Source organism: Melospiza georgiana, chromosome 1, assembly GCF_028018845.1.
Source record: "Melospiza georgiana isolate bMelGeo1 chromosome 1, bMelGeo1.pri, whole genome shotgun sequence".
NCBI classification, from domain to species: domain Eukaryota; kingdom Metazoa; phylum Chordata; class Aves; order Passeriformes; family Passerellidae; genus Melospiza; species Melospiza georgiana.
In genome coordinates this window covers 42,325,414-42,342,892 of record NC_080430.1, presented here as the reverse complement: position 1 = coordinate 42,342,892, position 17,479 = coordinate 42,325,414, and the positions used below count along the sequence as shown (strand labels likewise).

The window sequence follows — 17,479 nt, the reverse complement described above, 5'->3', positions numbered from 1 at the left end:
AGTGGCCACAGGCACCGAGCAGGAACAGTCCTGAGGCAGCAGCAATGCTTGTGGTGTGTGCTGGGGGAAAAGGGACTGCACCCCTTTCTCCTGCTCTGGGAATATGAGCCTCTGTGCTGCTGGAGGGGAGATCCTGGAGGTAAGGGGAGAGAGAGGGACGGGCACCCTTTCCTTCAGGAAGGGGCCCAAACCAAACTGCTGAGCATTACTGCATTACTGGATTTACTAAGAGCCCTCTGCTGAGCCCGGGCTGCTCACGCTCCCCGTTTTCTACCGAAGGACAGCTCCCCGTTTTACTTGACCGTCACTTCTTTCCTACCAGAGATCAAAAGGATTGAAGGGAGAATCCAGGTCCTTGGCTGCTGCCTCCCTTGACGTGTTATGATATTTATTTTTTCTTTCTGTTAATAGCAGACGCTGGACGCTGAGAGCGGCCATCCCCGCCCGTCCATCCCGCAGCTGCGGCGGGGGCGGAGCCGCCTCGGGGCCCCGGGGCCGCGGCTCACGTGCTGCGATAAGAGGAGCCTTATCTGGGAAACAGCCGCATCCTTCACCGAGCCCGGGCACGGCCGCAGCAGCTTTTGCATGTGAATGCCCCGCATTCCTTGGGGGGCGGGGAAGAATCGTCTCCATTCAGGGCCCGGGACCACACAGGGAGCATCTTGAACCTTTTTGTATTTAATCAGTCAATCTGCTCTGAGGTAAAAGATCTATCAGCTCCCTTTCTTCTCTCTTTCAAGAAAGGTGATCGCTACCAACTTACTCCTGATACTTTTTTATTCCTAGTGTTTCTAAGCGGTTTGTCCCTACCTGAGGACAAGGGTGCGTTGCAGTGATAGAAAAGGCAGCTACTGGGTTGGATTCTGAAAGGATTGATCTGACACGAGACAGAGCAGCAGGTCCCAAGCTGCTGCTTCCCTCTGGAGACACACCTGTGCTCACTCCACAACTTGCACATTGTTGAATAGGCTTGCTGTGCTGTTTCTGTCAGCTGGTTTCTCCAAGATGATGGATACAAATCCTGCTGCCTTCCTTCCTCTCCTGGACACACGTGCATTCCCTCCCACTCACGGTACTGGGAGCAGAAGGGGCAGGCCCTGAATCCAAGGTGCTGCTGGGAGAAGTGACCTTTGCCTCCAGCCAGCACCTAAAGTACAATGCCAGCAGCACAGGAGATAAGGTGGTAGCTCAGCTTTGCCCTGGAGATTATCAGGATAGCTGAAATGGCACAAAACAGCCCTGGAGGGACTGTGAGAGGAGTGCTGGGCTCCAATTATCTTGCGCCTCTCCTGTGCTCACAGTCAGTAACCACAAGGTCCTTGATTATGCTCCATCTTCCTTTCAGTAAAAGGCAAATATGTTTTTTTGTTAAGACGAGAGGTATTCCTCTGCATTGGAAACTAGATTAAAAAACTGCCACAATTTCCTCTCCAAAAGAAAAAAAAAATAACCAAAAACCCCCAAAACTCCACCACCCACCCAACCCCTGCTCCCCACAAAACAACCACCCCAAACCCAACCTTTTTCTTATAGCCAGATCCATGCTTCCTCCATAGCTGCACCCTTACACCATTCTGTTGGGCAAAGGAAAACCAGAGAGGGAAAAAAAAGTCACAAAGGAAAAAAAAAGAAACAGAAACAGGTTCCCTCTTTGTTGAGGAAGAGCATGGCTTATATATGTCAGAACAGCAGCCAACACAACAGCTCAACTGCTCCTTCTGGACTTTACTGCAGGTAAATGGTTTTCTCCACTCACTGCTCTCCCCTCTATTCTCTTCAAAAAGAGCTGAATTACATACTTGGCTTTTTTTTTTTTTTTTTTTTTTTGTAAATAAACTACCACTCCCATTCAAAGCAGGTGCTAACCTACCATCATTTATTAAATAACCTTTACAAACAAGTCTTTTGGTTTACATCTTTTTATTAAAAATTTACATAAACAAACACACTCCAGCAATTGGGGTATTCAGGTGTCCTAGGTTAAAAAAATATACAAAATCCCAAGCCCCCCTGACCAGGGCAGCAGCAGATTCAAGCACAACCTCACTTCCTTTGAACAGTGGTGAAAGCTGGCATCTGAATGGGCTGGATGGAGTGGACTGGCTGGAAAACAGGCTTTTTCCTCATGTCAGAGAGTGTTTTCACAGAAGGGAGCAGCTGGTTCCTCTTGATGATCTGCAGTGCCAGCTGTGTGTTACCTACAAGACAAGTTTCAATTAAAACCCCATTTAATGGCATATGAATTACTGTTCAGGGACAGAGCTGATGAGCCAGCCCTGGGCCCAGGCCAGGTACACCAGCAGTCCCTCCTCTCCAGTGAAATGCTGGCACAGATAGGAAAAGCAGTAGACAACAGGAAATTTGAAAAAAATTAGTTTTGATTGAGTCCACCTATTCTTAGCTGAAGACATCAAGTTTTTACCTCAGAGCTGGAAGATGCCAAAGCACCTTCTAATTTCCCAAAGGTCACCTCTTCTCTCTCCCAGCTGCACAGCGAGGCTCTAGACCTCACACGAAATGCCCTCACAGTGTGACACTGCAGACAGTAATGCAAATGCCAAGGGGATCAAAGATGTTTTCAAAAGAAGTAATCTGATTTTTAACTGTATGTACAGTCCATCAAACAACTACCACTATACATGGAAAACTTACTCTGTTAAAAATTAAACTTGTAAAATTACAGGAGAAAAGGCACTGAGTTGTGAGGAGAGTATTTTTCTCTCATAGTTTTCTTTCCCTGAAGTTTTCGTTTCAGAAGAGATGCACCATTTTGTTGTCCTTTATAGAACAAAAATGTCTTTAGCCTCCTTTAGTCATGTACTTAGAAGAGGGTGAGGGATGGAAATTCCACTTTCTACTCTTTTCTGCTCTGTACATCTTTATTGCAGAAATAAAGGTTTCCAAAGGTTTCCAAAACTCCAATTTAGAAACATCTTTGTAAGAAAAGCATTGTAGAAGTCTCAATTCCAAATGCAAATGCTCAAATCCTCTGCCTGCCTGCAGTGCAACATCACTGAAGGGGAACAGGCACACAGAACATTTCACAACACTTGGATATGAAGTGCCCCCCAAGGAGCACAGGTCTGCAACCATGACAGCTTCAAGCAGCAGCTGCACCAGTCTGCTCTCACTGCAGAATTCAAGTGCAACCTTTCCAGTTTCCCATTATGTAGAGCTTTCCCCTCCTACCAACCAAGTGAACCTTCAAAGGAAAGCATTGTGGAAGAGAAAATTATCAGTATTACAAGCTTTGCTGCCATACTTGCTACACAAGCCTTGACACAGCTTCGTTGGGAAACTTGGATTGTGGTTGGCTTTTAATGGAGAAAGCTTTTCAAACTCTCCTTATAGCAGAAACTTCATCAAGAGTTTTACTGAGAATGTAGCCATGATATTTTATGAAAAATCCTTTTGTTAGGATTTTTTCTCCTGTGAAGCTGAGAAGCCTCAGAGGAAAAGAAAACCAATCTGCTGTTGAAGAATGCAACAGGTGGATCTGTGATTGGTCTCATGTTAATTAATAGCCAATCACAGCCCAGCTGGCTCAGACTCTCTAAGAGTCATGACCTTTTGTTATCATTCCTTTTTTTCCTTGCAAGCCTTCTGATGAAATTCTTTCTTCCATTCTTTTAGTATAGTTTTAATATAATATATATATATATCATAAAATAATACATCAGCCTTCTGAAACATGGAGTCAACTCATCTCTTCCCATGTTGGGGTTGCCTGCAAACTTCCACAGAGCCTATCCAAGACTGCTGAACTCTGCACTAAAGATAGAAAACTTCAGCTCAGGAAATGAATATTTAGGAGGTGTGTGTAAGAACAGGATGGCAAACTATGGAAGTGAAGGTGCACATACATGGATCTACAGCAGGTTAAGAAGGAGGCAGGGCTAAAGTGTCTTGTTCAAAATAGTGGCACAACTCCCTGCAGAGCAGGAATGATGAGTGCTGCCCTCCTGCCTTTGTATCCCAGACTTAGGTTGCCTGAACACCTCCCAACTTACCATTCTGCAATTCAAGATACACAGCCAGCAGGATGGCCTCTGGAGGGATCTCTTTGGGGTGGATCAGCGAAGCAGCCTTATTGAAAAACAAGAGGGTGGAGAGAAAAAGTGCTTAAGAGAAAGATCCAGAACAAAGAAAGTGCCCCTTGAAAAGATCAATTCATCAACTAAGACCAGATTTTTTTCAAACTCATACATTCCATCAGTTTTAAACATGCAAGGAGAGACTGCAAGATTATCTACATAGCAAGATTGTTTCACACTAATTAGCAGGACCATCTGCTGTGTGCTTATGTTCATATGGATCTGTATTTCTTGGGCCAGCCTAGCGTGGTTTCCTGCTGAGGTGACAGGTGAAGAAGGTAACCTCCACTGCTCCAAAGTTCAGAATACAAAGTTAACAAACACTGTTCATTAACTTTCCATATACAACCATTTTTCAGCTATGGAGTCAATGAATTTATTGTAGATGCAGAGCCCCACTGTATTTTACACCTATGGGTGGCCTTGCACTCCTTTGGGCTTTACACAGGTGTTACAGAGCCCAGGCAGAGACACCTGCCCCATCATAAGAAGCCTCAGCAGGAAAAAGAGCCAGACAGCTGCCTTAAGTAGCTGAGAGCCTCAAAGAATTTGAATCTGTTCACATACACAACCACTGTGAAGTAATTTGGAAGCTGCTGTTTGAGTTTGTAGCTCAACAATGCATCCAAGCAGTGTTCCTGACAGACAGGAGTGGCTGCAAAAAGAGAAACATCATGCTGAAAGAGATGGGTCCCAGCCATGAAAAAGACCAAGTGACGTGACACAGGCCAGGTGGAGACAGCATTTCAAAAGCAGCACTTGAGAGTTCCTGGGACAAGAGGCAGACAAGGAGCATGCTTCCAGCAGAACTGTAGTTTGTTCTCACAGCCCTAAAGATAATAGTTCTGATGGTGAGTTAATAAATGACTAGGGAGAAAACCTTCTCTGAATTATAACAATTACTACCAAACCATTAAAATGACCACAAAAAAAAACTCAAACAAGTTAACTTAAAAAACGTGAAAAGGCTTCCCAGCCATCTTCCACTGTTCTGATATGAAAGGAAAATGCTGCCTGTAGGGGTATCGAACTTTTTACACAAGTAAGAAATTTGGAATTAATTTTGTTTTTAATAGAGACTGGTTCATAAAGACAGAGAAAAGCCATCATCTCAGCAGGGTCTGCAAGTAAGGTGGGCTGTGAAATCACCAGAACTCACTGTGATCTGAATGGCACTTTGAAGGAAGTACATTTGTCCCTAAAGCTGCCTTGAGGTTTGTTTCTCATACCTGATGAAGACACTTTCGAGCTTTGTCATATTCACTCCTCAAGCAGTAAGCACTTCCAAGGTTAAACAACATCATTGTTCGAGCAGACGTGACCGAACTGGGGTAACACTGTGGGGTCTGCTTGCCAGCTGCAATTAAAAGAAAATAAAATTCTTCTTTTCCTTACACTTTTGTTCCAACTGGCCAAGTAAGTTCTTGTACTCTGCTGAATACAGTGGCTGGTACTTACAAGATTCCATTGCCTCATTCTCTCCTTTGTCAGACCCTGCAAAGAAAAAACAAACACAAACACGTCATGTTCTGTGACCTTTTTTAAAGGTTATTACAAAAATAATACAAAGATACAAATTTTCTGCTTTCTTTACAGTCTGACATTAAAGAGGGAAAACAGATCAGTTTGCTCAAGAGTTTACATCATTCAAGACTTCCTATCTTCAGTGTTGTGCTTTTAGATTTACAGATGAGTACAGTGAGTTTACACTGCAGGCATTTCACTGGAATCAGAGCTGCTGTAGACTCTACAGATGGTTCTGAAGTACTTTTCTCTAACAGAATACACACTCCCAACAAGAGGACTAAGATTAAGGTCTCCCCACTCCCTATATCTCAGTAAAGTATTCTGCAGTATGACAAAGCCTGGTTTAAAGACCAAAAAGCTGGAAGAGATAATAAATGACATAAAACCCAAACTTAACCATAATAGCATATTTAACAAAAACAGCTTTCAAGAATTCCCTTCAAACAAGTCAGAATACTACAATATACAGTCCTATTAATGCTACAGAATTAACCACCTCATAGGAGTGACAAACAAGGAAAAGACACACCAAACACAAAGTAAGAACTGAAGCCAGGAAAATAAAAACACAACAACAGAAACACAACACCCTCCTGTACCCTGCAATAACCTACAGGTCTTAAAACAAAATGTCTGAATCATCATTATATCTGTGTCTACAAAGCTACAGCAGGAAGGCAGCTGAAAGCATAGCCAGTTATAATGAAGTGTGGATGCATTAACCTTGATCCTGCTCATTTGAAGAGATCCCAAGGGAAACATCAGTGACATTCTCGGGGTTCAAGTGAGTGATGGCATCAGATATTCTGTCTAGAGAGATGAGAGCTTCTGCTGCATACAAATGCCCAAGAAACCTACAACAGCAAAGGGTCAGGGTACAAATGTCAGCACTGCAATCCCCACAGTTTGTTATGAGAGACAAACAATGCAGTTTTTGATGTGAGCACATGGGAACTGTTACTGGGAACAATAGCATGGAAGTTAACTTGCTCATAAGGTATTGTCATAATACCCAGTTCTACCATTTACTGCTTTTAGGCACCAAAGTTATAAAAAAATTCCACACCCAAATAATGACAATTCATCCATGCACAGGAGTTCCATTCCACAGAGAAAGTATCTTGGTGGGGCTTTACTCAGAGAATTAAGAAAAGCCACCCCAGAATATGGATACATCTACAATTTAAAGTGTTACATTAATTTACATTCAATAAAAATAAAGCACCTATTTTCCTGGGACCAAGATACACACCTATTTGTCTTTGCAAAAGAATGTTGTTTAGCATTTTTTTCATTACATAACAGTAACACAAAATTATGTGTTACCTTGCAAACTCCTCAAAGACCTTGCTAATACAATGGCTGTGCAAAAGGATGAGCTGCAGTAGTGTGAAGAAAAAAGCCAAAGAATTTTACTGGCATGGACCAGTTTAAAGCATGGTGCCAGCATATAAAAACAAGCACGAGTTACCTTGCCTTCCACCATATATTACCAGTTTTGAAAAATATTACTACTGTAAAAACTTCTGCTATACTTTATCTTGTGCATTGAGTGCAGTGTCAGATGGATAGGACTGAAGTTGCCGTTTTTGAATTTGTAGAACTCTATGAGAACTGCTGGGTAGAAAAAGAATGCACTTTGAATATCCTTCCAAAAAATACAGTGCCAAATGAGAGACGACCGAGAGAAACTGCAGAATGGAACCTACATAAGCAGCAGTAGCAGTGACAGTGCTGCTGACAGGTGAAGTGACAGTCCTGCACACACAAGATCTGTTACCCTGAGTGACTGAGCAAACCTTCCCCTCTGAGGCTGTAGTTTCAGAAGTAACCTTTCAGCTGTGTGGGTTTGGGCTGATGTTGGCTACCCACAGCTGCACATCCCTGCCCCTTGTGCTGTGCCAAGCATGTGCAACCCTGCAGTGAATCACAGAGACCTGATGGTCCTGCTGCTGCATGGGACCCAGAGCTGGAGAAACAGTAACAAAAGCAGCAATTGATTCCAAATTATGTGGAATTCATATACAAAGGAGGGAATTCATGTTCCTGTGTATCAATGGGCATTTAGTCAGGGCTTCAACAAGAACAGGAGCAGGTCAAGCAATTCTTTGCATCAGACACAAATTTGGCAAGCAAATACAGACATTGGATGCTTCAACTCAGAACTGTCCAGCAAAAAACAGGGCTGAGAAAGAAGAAATGACCCCATCAGACTTACTTAAGAGACCCTGAGAGCTTTGGTTGCTGCAGAAGTTTATCTGCATGATTCAATGCCATAAGGTTATCCCCCAAAGCCAGAGCCACGTAAGCACTACACGCAAGGATCGAGCACCTGGAAGAAACAGACAAAACAAGGGGGAGAGGGGGAGAGTCAACATGTTAAATGGAGAATTCTGTGATTCCAAACACACCTGTTAAATCCTCTTTCTTGTTTAGTGCTAAAGAAATATATCAAACTTTCAATAATGACTTCCTATCTAACCATGAAGTTAAAGAGTTTTCATTATTTATGGGCTTGATTGTCCTACGAATATAAACCAAGGATCACCATGGTGTGCTCAGTAACATTTTGCAGTTTTCATCATAAATAACAGACTTAAAAATGATGGACTTCACCATGTGTCATTTTTCTCATGGGCAGTTTCCCTTTCTCACACTCTTGTTACTGGTCTTGCCTTGGACCCATTTGTATTCCTCTGCCCTCCCCATCTGTTGTAGAGAACAGTAGATTGCTATAAGACACACCCTACAGACACACAGTAGCTATCAATTAGGCTGTAACATATTTCACTCTTCTATTGAACAACATCTGCACACAGGGAGACAAACACTGGAGAATCTGGTACTTCCAGTTTTGTGTTCAGTTGAGGGCTGTAACCCAGTGCCAAGACTCTGAGTGATCCATGGCATTTTGTTGCCATCACAGACTTGCTTATCTTTCCAGAACCAGAAAATCTCTGGCAGTTCATTTAATGAAATCTGAACTACTCACATTTTCCATCTTCAAACAATAACCCCACATCAGGACGCCATCATTAGGCCAAGCTTCACACTTTGTAATAACTGCCCCCCTCTCCAAACACTGTTCCTGGGCATATTTTCCACTTGGTAAAACATCTTTCAGCGCAGGCTGCCTTGTCCTCAGGGCACAAGCCTCTGCCCAGGACACCCTGCTGTGAGCAGGGCTCTGCTCCTCTCCAGGGAGGACGAGTGGATGCTCTGAGTGGGGTCTCAGGTTGGGAGGAGAGGCGCGGGCTCTCCCGCTGGTCGGCGGGCTATTACTGCCCAACCTTCTGGCAACTGTCAAGCCCGCTTTCGGTCCAGCAGTAAGTCATGTCATTCATGGCAGGGCCTGGGGTGCCTTTATTCCCCTTTCCCAGGAGGCATGCTCCTTAATTATGCACAAGTAGGATAAGAAACTTCTCCAGTGTTTTCCCCTACCCCCCACTTCCTCTCCACCGTGTCCAGATGTCACATCTAATCTGAGCACATACAAAAGCTGGAGAGAGGGAGAGGAAAGCTTCCCCAGCTCAAGTCCCAAACCTAAAATATTTCTGAAAGGTTGTGACTGGGAAGGGGGATGGAATGGGGAAAAAAATCTCTGCAATAACAGCCCGCTTCTAACTAACCTCTTTTTGTCTCTACCTCAAGGAAGTACAGCTTTTAAATCAGCAGAGATGCTGCGTGTCACCAGCAAAATACCCTTAGACACAAGTTAGGGCCTGCAGAGTAGGTTATTACTGCCCTTCCCATCAATGTGTGTTACATTTCCCACAACTTTTTTAAAGCCTATTTTTATTTCTGCAAGTGTAAATTCAAACACAACACATGCTCCAATCACACAACAGCATGAAACCTACTCCTCTGCTCTAAGCACTAGCCACTGTTTGCTGCCACATAAGAGCAGGCAAAAGCCTTTAGCAACAAGTCATCTAAGGAGGAAAACATTCAGATTTCCTCCCATGCAGTTGTGTTCTTGCACTTGGATCCATTGTTGAGTTGGCTGAACCGAAGCTCAGGAGAGCTGACAGCCAACCGGAGCAGAAGAATTGCAGCACAAGGGAAAAGACAAACTAGTGTTTCACCCCGCTCAGGATTCTGACAAAACTCCGCAGGTCGCCTTTGAGCACGGCAGACTTCCAGCATCACCGAGCCTCCACATGCCCTAAATAAAACTGCCTTTGCACTAGGAAAAAGAAAAATGTTTTTTTAAACTGCCAGATTATGTCAAACAGCCTCTTGTGTAGGTCTAGGCAACAGGATCTGTCAGCCCACACAGACTCTAAGTTTACGGAACCCAAACTCCACATCTGCCTCGCTTTATTTCTCAGGGAAATGGCAAGCCAGAGCAAATCCAGTCCTTCAAAACTTAGTATGAAGGCACCAAAAATGACACTTCTGAACCATTAAGAGAACGTCACAAATGTTAAATAATTTCAAACAGCTAAGCCCAACAATATATACAAAATACCTACTTTTTATGTTTCAACACAGACAAACAATACAAAATACTAAGAAATACAGAATGCAGACTGTGCTTTCTCCAAGGGGAAAATCAGCAGCAGCAAAGGGGAGATGAGGGAAGAAGTACACAGTGGCTAAGAGTGAGGAAGAAGAGAGTGAAACAGCTATGGGTGATAATCACTGTAAGCTTCTAGCATTGTGACAGAGCCAAACAGACCACTGCAACCTTTCAACTGAGGCAAAACTGGGTAAGCGTGGAGAAAACAAATGATTCCTTTAACTCTATCTGCTTTGAGGGGCAAAATTAGGGTTCTTACACAAACACCTTCAATCTAGGGAGAAAGACTACAACAAGGTCTGTTGCTGTCCATCTCAACTTTTACAATAAAATCCACAAAATTTTCCAAATGTGCATTTTGTGAACCATGGTCTAGCAGAACATCTTTTCTCTTGATGTATCCAAACAGTGTTAGTGGCTGTGGTGTGTGGAACATACCACAGCCTGAGAGCAGAGCAGGGGAAATGGCTTGTCCAAGGATGAGAAGCACCAAGGAAGATTGTTTAGAAGAAACTCAGAAGAAAAAAACTGGAGTTTCTACTTCCAATGCATAAATTCTTAGCAATGATTGGTGTCCTCTCAAGTCTCAGAAGTCTCCAAGACTTCTGCTTGTTGTTTTTAAAACCTTGCAATTGAATTACTGCTTTTTATGAGAATAGTCCACTCAACTAGTCCACCAATTTGTGCAGAAGTATCAAGCAATATAGAGGGCATGTAAACCTTTTCCAGATGATATTTTTAGCTTTTAAAAACTGTTCAGGGGCAAAGGTAAGTCAGGCATTTTTAACTCTTACAAGGATGCACAACTCTATAAAATCATCCAAAAAAAGCATTCAGAGTCCCTTTTCAGTTCTAGAAGTAATAGAGGTTTTTCAATTCAGCAACTTGTCAGGAAAAAAAAATTGAATAGATACCTATTCCTCAGGATAATCCTTGACAACATCCAGAATCCTTTCTTCTTAATTTTCCTGGACTCAACAAGAATTTCAATTTTCTCACTTAGCTCCTTAGTGAGCAAGGCTACAGGACTACTATTTGAGTGTAATGTATTTTGCTATTCACATCTTCAGAAGCTTAGAAACAATTTCAGCAGAACCTCTTTCTAGGAATGTGTAGTCCTCTAGATTAAACCAAAGTATGTAGTGAAAAAAAAACCCCAATGTTTTTCCTTTCCTTATATGAAGTTCTTTACCAGAAGCAGCTCACTTCTTGCTGAACTGCTAAGTTTTTCCTGACATGTTGTCAGATTTCATCAGTAGATAACAACAGCTGATTGTGAAAAATAAGACTACGTATTAAAAAAAAAAATCACAAATTGACACCATGTAATTTTGACATGTGGCAGCCACACTTTCAACAGTCAGGAGGAGAAAAAAACCACAAAACCCACAAGCAACCCACATCACTGATTTTAATCCAGCATGTTCTATTTCAAGTAGCACACTCTTGTACCACTCCAGAATAAATAATCGATGTTGCCTCACAGATTCCTCCTGAGGTACTTTTAAATGAGTACAAAAAGATTTGCTACATGTAGTGGAGCAAAGAAAAGGTTAAGCTGGTCATTATAAAACATAGGTTACCTGGGGTTAGGCTGAAACAGAATGTTTACCTAAGAGTTCAAGTGGGAAATTACTGTATGCTTTGTCCATAATAGAAACTTAAAACAGATTTCTTTTTCCTAAACAGGTGCAAGCTTTATAATAAGAGATTTTCAACAAGCTGGAAGCCACCTGAAATAATTAACATTGCCAGTAAATGGTAATCTTGGGGAAAAGTAGAGAGACTCCAGATAAAATGATACTTATTTACACACACGTGAGTTATTCCACCTGGAGAACATTCAGACTTCTGAACACGCAGTTTAAGGATCTTTGAGAACACATAAGAAATCTACAATGAAATTTTACATATATTTTTCCATTGTGAGAAAGTCAAATGCCTGGACAGAGGCATTTTTGCTTTTTATTTTATGTAAACTAGGGATTTATTCCTGCTGAAAGGAATACCATTCTCAATGGTAAAAGCATTTATGCTGCTTTCCACTTTCATTTTTTTCCCATCCAACAAGCATATAATGTGGGGACTGAATTCTAAACTAGCTTTGCTGTGGTTTTAAGGGGAAAAGGTACATACAGGAATTTCCATCCCCTTCCACCAATGTCAACAGCCATTCTCAGGCTTTTTAGATTTGTCCTTATGAGACTTGCTATTTTCAGCTTTGCCCAGTATATAACACCAAACTTACAATACTGGAATCAAGCAGACTGATCTACCTAAGCTGCAATTCTGCTGGATGGTTTCTATTTGTTCAGATTCAAAGCCCAGAAGAAAGGAAGCACACACATTTGAAAAAAAGATTACCAGCTACAATTCAACATCACAGGTGGCTACAAAAAGACCCCTAGGAATCACAATTAAGGGAGAGGCTTTTTTAATGATGAATATTTGACATAATTTACTTGCCTTAAATTCTCCAATTCCTGTTTCTTCAAAGGTGAAGAAGGAGGAGCTGCAATGAATTTATCCCCTTCGTGACTTTTATTGCTAGAATAAAAACAGTGTATTACTATAATAGACAATTTAAAAATTCTCAGTGCATTTTTTCACTCCATTTAAAAGAACATAAATTCTGCAGCTTAAAATAGAGGGAGTTGAAGTCATTCACAGATTGAGGCATATGTTCTTATCCTAATCATTCTACTTGAGAAGGAAGAAGTGGGACACTTGCTGGAAAGGATTTGACTGACAGACCAAACAACCCACACCATTCTTCACAGCCTTGAACTATTTTTGAAGTTCAGTGCAGGATAAGCATTTTTAACTGGAGGGACACAGAATTTGCTGCATTTGTAGCTTCTCTCCTTTTGGTCTGTAAGAAAAGCCATAAACTAGTTTTCTCTCTAGACCTCTTAAAAACTAGTTACATAAATACTCTAGAAAGATAACCCACAAAGTGCTACAGCTTCCTTTAGATTTCTAGCTTCCCTTTATTACAAAATGCCTCTTCTATTTTTTCCCAAATAAAATTCCACTTTCTTAAAATTACACCTTTTTTGGGGGGGGGAGCATTTGGGGAGTATTCATTCCATTTAAGAAGTATGAAACTTCACCCTCCAATAAGCTGAAAGAACTTCCTGGAATGAGAATTGAAGAGACAGCTAATGGCTGTATCTTGGCAGTGAGAGACAGCAAGGTCTAGAAAAAGATTTAAAAGAAAATTCAGAATTGAAACTGAATCTGTCCACTTAACAAGAACTTAGTTTATGAGTTTCATGTCTCTCTATTACAAATAGGTAAGATAACTCCAACATGCAAAACATACAGCAGAAATTTCCAAGGAATTCATACTCAATAATGCTGTATAGTACATACTTCATGCCTTTACCAAAAATTTGTTCCAAAAAATACCCTTAACCACTAAAAGCATTCACTCTTTTCTTGTGAATAAGAGAAGAATCTGCCTTAAGAGTCAGCTTGCTCAATTAGTGGGATTTGCTTTAAAATCATTCTGTTCAATTAGTGTGATTTTCTTCAAATGCCTTGTATGTTTTACTGTTCTCTCACAGAGGTTCCCTTGTCAGAAGGAACAAATCCTTAGAGAACCTTTCAGAATGTGACACAGAAATTCAAGAACAGCCTCTTTTGTTGGATATTTTGAAACTGGCAATGACTACTGGAAGATATGAGGGAGTCCTTTCTTTAGCTTTTTTCAGCTGAAGAAGCATCTGGTTTTGAAAGCAGAAGGTAGCAAAGGATCTTCCCATAGAGGGCATGTTTTTCTTTCCTCACTCCAACAAAAATAAACAAAAACCACCCCAATAGAAAACAAAAAAGGAGGTCTTGTCTGAGTAAGGGGCACCATTTTGTTTTCATTACAGCCCCTTAGTGAGCCCCAAAAGCTTCAAAGTGAAGTCCCATTTAAACCAGAGAAGCTTCATCTCAATGGGCTGCATATATGCTTGCCAGAGAACCTCCAATCTTAGTAAAGAGAAAAAGAAAAAAAAACCCTACAAGAAACAACCAAACAAAAATAAAAACCCACAAACACCCCCTCCTCCCTCTGACTTTAATAAATAATTTGGTCACTTGACAACACAGACTGTAATTGGAAAAACAGGACTATAGAGAGCAGCTTTCAAATATTGTTGCAAACAGTAACAGCCACTGACCTCCAGCCACAGACAACCTCGGAATATATGAGGATACACCTTGTGCCTACACAATACAGTATGTGTACAGTAAATCCTGCCTTGTGACAAATGGATCTTATCTTCTTAACATTTATCTGTACTCAGGTCTGACAAAACCAGTGTTTTTTCATTACTCTCTAAGTAGTTCAAGTTCTACCCAGAAACTTTTTCCAGATGAGTTATTGTAACATTTACCCTCAAAATGGTCTTTAATGAAAGTGTAGACTATGATCAAAAGTTATTCTCCAAAAGGAAGTCCCAAATGTACGAGGTGATGCAATAAATTAAGCCACCTTCCTTTAACATACGTGTCTACAAATTACTTTTTCTGAATTGTTATTGACAGGAAAGATTTTTCTTAAATTCTTTTCTGCAAAATATGATTATTAAGCAATAGCTCCATGCTGCTTTCCTACTTACCTTCTAAATCTAGTTTCCCATTTTAATGCAAACACAACAAAGCACACTAGGGCTGATGAATGTCAAATCTGATCATTGGGAAATGTTTACAGCTGAGTTTCCAGACATTCAGATATATATTGAATCAAGTACATGGCGCACGTGCGCTCACACACAAAATCACTGTAACATGAAACTTCACTTACAATTAGAGAAATACCAATATGCACAGCAGGAGGGTGTGGGAAAACATAACATTTGCAGCACAGAAAAGAAAAGATGGCCAAGGGAAAAAATAATTTCACTGTCTAATTTAATAAAAGCTGATAGGGACAGGAGGAATCAATTCAGTATTTTATTCTTACATTAAAACAACAAGCAGCTAAACAATTTCCTTGAACATACCAGCATTATTAAGAGAATTTACAAATATGTTCTGTTTTTCTGCTGACCAAACCAGGTAAATCACAGACACAGACCATTGGCCCAGAGTTCCTCTGGACAAAAAGAAGGGCTTATATTCAATTCTGTTTACCTGCATGCTTCACTGCTTTCAGAGTTTTCTGTATTTCCCCCCAGCTGATTATTAGTTTTAGATCCATTTTCCTGCTTGGGCTCCTGTTGATCTTCTGGCAGTAGCAGCAAGGCATTTCTTAGACAAATCGCTGCAAACTCCATGCTGGCTACAGGTATTGCTGAGGACTGCCCATCACTTAAAGAGACACAGAAGTTGACCAATAAGTAGCAATCCTACTAAATTGAAAATAAAAGCAGAGCTCCAAAAATACCTGAATGCAGAGAAACTTCACCCCAAAAATGTTAAATAACATTTTAATATACCAAATGTAAATTATTAAGATGTAGTACCTTGTTATCTTTACATATTGAAAATACATCACATGCCCAAATAGATTCACTAGATTTTTGATTTCACTTACTCAAGTTTTATGGCAGAGCAGATAGATTCTTCCTGCATTTTTCTAAAGTGGATTACTGAAAATATATGTTTTTAAGTGAGAAAAAGAGGACAGATTCAGCTATCTGAAAATGAAATTTCAGATAAGTAAATTTTAAGCTTTAATGTTCATCTTACTTACAATAAACACACAGTTAAGCCCTCTGCTGGCTATCACAGAGGAGGCACAAAATGATGTTTAAGCCTCACTAAGCATTTTAGCATGCCTCTCTCTTTGCTACATAAATGAACAGTTATTCCACAACAGTTTTAAAATTTCTGATAAACAGATATATATCCTTAACAAAGCTATAAAAACAAAATAAATAACCCATGGAAAACATACTCACTTATAAACAACATTCTGTATGGACTGGGATGCTAGGACTATCTTACGGTGGTAGCCTTGACCCACTATTGATTGCACAATTCCCTTTTTGCTGGGAAGACCTTTAGTCTCTTGTTCTGATGTCTAAAAGGAAAAAAAAAGAGCTTAAATATCAAGGCTATTGAATGAGAGCTTGACAAAGTAAGTGAAGGCTGAAAGAAGACCTTGAACTCTGCTAAAATATAAGAATAATGGATACAGTTTTAAATCTAAAGTACAATGAAGGATCAGGCACCTTCTATTGTCTTTGTGTTGCAGAGGGGTTTTATTGCACACAGTGTAAGCACAGATTAGTTCTGACAGCTTGTCTGATAGCCTACTGACCTAGTTTCTCCTCTGTTTTGAAAGCAAAAGAACAATGAACCAAGTCATATTAAAAGAACTGACAGGATATCTAAAAAGAAATAATTTGATCTGCCACATAACATTCAGACTTGGCACTGTAACGCTTGCCATCTTCTCTCCCTGCTTACACAGCACTCAGAAAGCTCTTCGGAAAAGCTGCTCCCAAACTGTTCCACAGGGAACACAAAGCTGAACAACAACATATGCAAAGATACATTAAATTAACTTGTTTAATGGATTGTTGAGTGCAGACATATTCTGGGGGTCAAGTAAATTTAAAGTACCCTAATTGTCAGTCCCAAGAATTATCTCTACACCACGTTTACTGGGGTTTGTTTGGCTGTTTTACCATGAGCCATCTTAACTTCATTGCTAAGTTTAGCGAGTGATTAAGGGCTGCAGTTTTAAGAAAAAACTTATCCTAAATCTGGACTTTCATAGCAGTCATTTTTTCAAAAATTTATCAGAATCCAAAACTAGACTGACATAGTAGCATGGTAGTAAAAATATTGAAATGGTAGCATTTACTGCCAAATAAAAAATGCATACACTGAGTTTGGATATGAAGCACATATTTCAAAAAAGGTGTTTGAAATGCAGGTGTTTAAAGAGCACCCTTCTTCCATTCATATTTTGTGCTTACAAAATACTAAAGTGGGTGAAAATTAGCTTCAGTGAAATTGCTTTTCTGCACGGTGTTCAGAGCATAAATATGAATCCATGCTTAGATATAAAGAAATACTGCTGAGTTGAGTTAAAAATTGAGTTACAAGGTCAAATTGAACATATTACTGACTTTAGGACCTCACTTGCCATGTTGCAAATCTAACAATTTAAAGATACTTTCTCTTTGCCTTTAATATTAATAGCATCCAAAATTAATTTTTTTAAGATTACAAATTTAGGGAACAACAAGCTGGTTTTTTGACATGAATTCAACTCTCTGGTATATCACACATGATCATAACTGTACAGGAAGAAAGCCTCAGGAACTTGGCATAATCTACTACTTTGGCTAGTCTGCAGTAAACAGGGAAATGCCCCATAAGGATCTTT

The 17,479-nt window shown here is 40.5% G+C and overlaps 1 protein-coding gene across 1 annotated transcript in view; it reads right to left on the bottom strand.

Moving 5' to 3' along the window:
* Window positions 1–1,903: 1,903 nt before the first annotated feature.
* The window catches only part of CNOT10 (CCR4-NOT transcription complex subunit 10), a 32,291-nt gene continuing 16,715 nt past the window's right edge, over window positions 1,904–17,479 (bottom strand). Inside the window, exons 11-19 of the mRNA XM_058039115.1 lie at window positions 16,041–16,162; window positions 15,271–15,447; window positions 12,610–12,690; window positions 7,840–7,953; window positions 6,345–6,475; window positions 5,553–5,588; window positions 5,324–5,451; window positions 4,011–4,086; window positions 1,904–2,198 (exon numbers count right to left, since the gene is read on the bottom strand). Coding sequence (XP_057895098.1) covers window positions 2,044–2,198; window positions 4,011–4,086; window positions 5,324–5,451; window positions 5,553–5,588; window positions 6,345–6,475; window positions 7,840–7,953; window positions 12,610–12,690; window positions 15,271–15,447; window positions 16,041–16,162 — 1,020 coding nt within the window. The 3' untranslated portion in view covers window positions 1,904–2,043. The remainder of the gene's footprint in view (window positions 2,199–4,010; window positions 4,087–5,323; window positions 5,452–5,552; window positions 5,589–6,344; window positions 6,476–7,839; window positions 7,954–12,609; window positions 12,691–15,270; window positions 15,448–16,040; window positions 16,163–17,479) is intronic.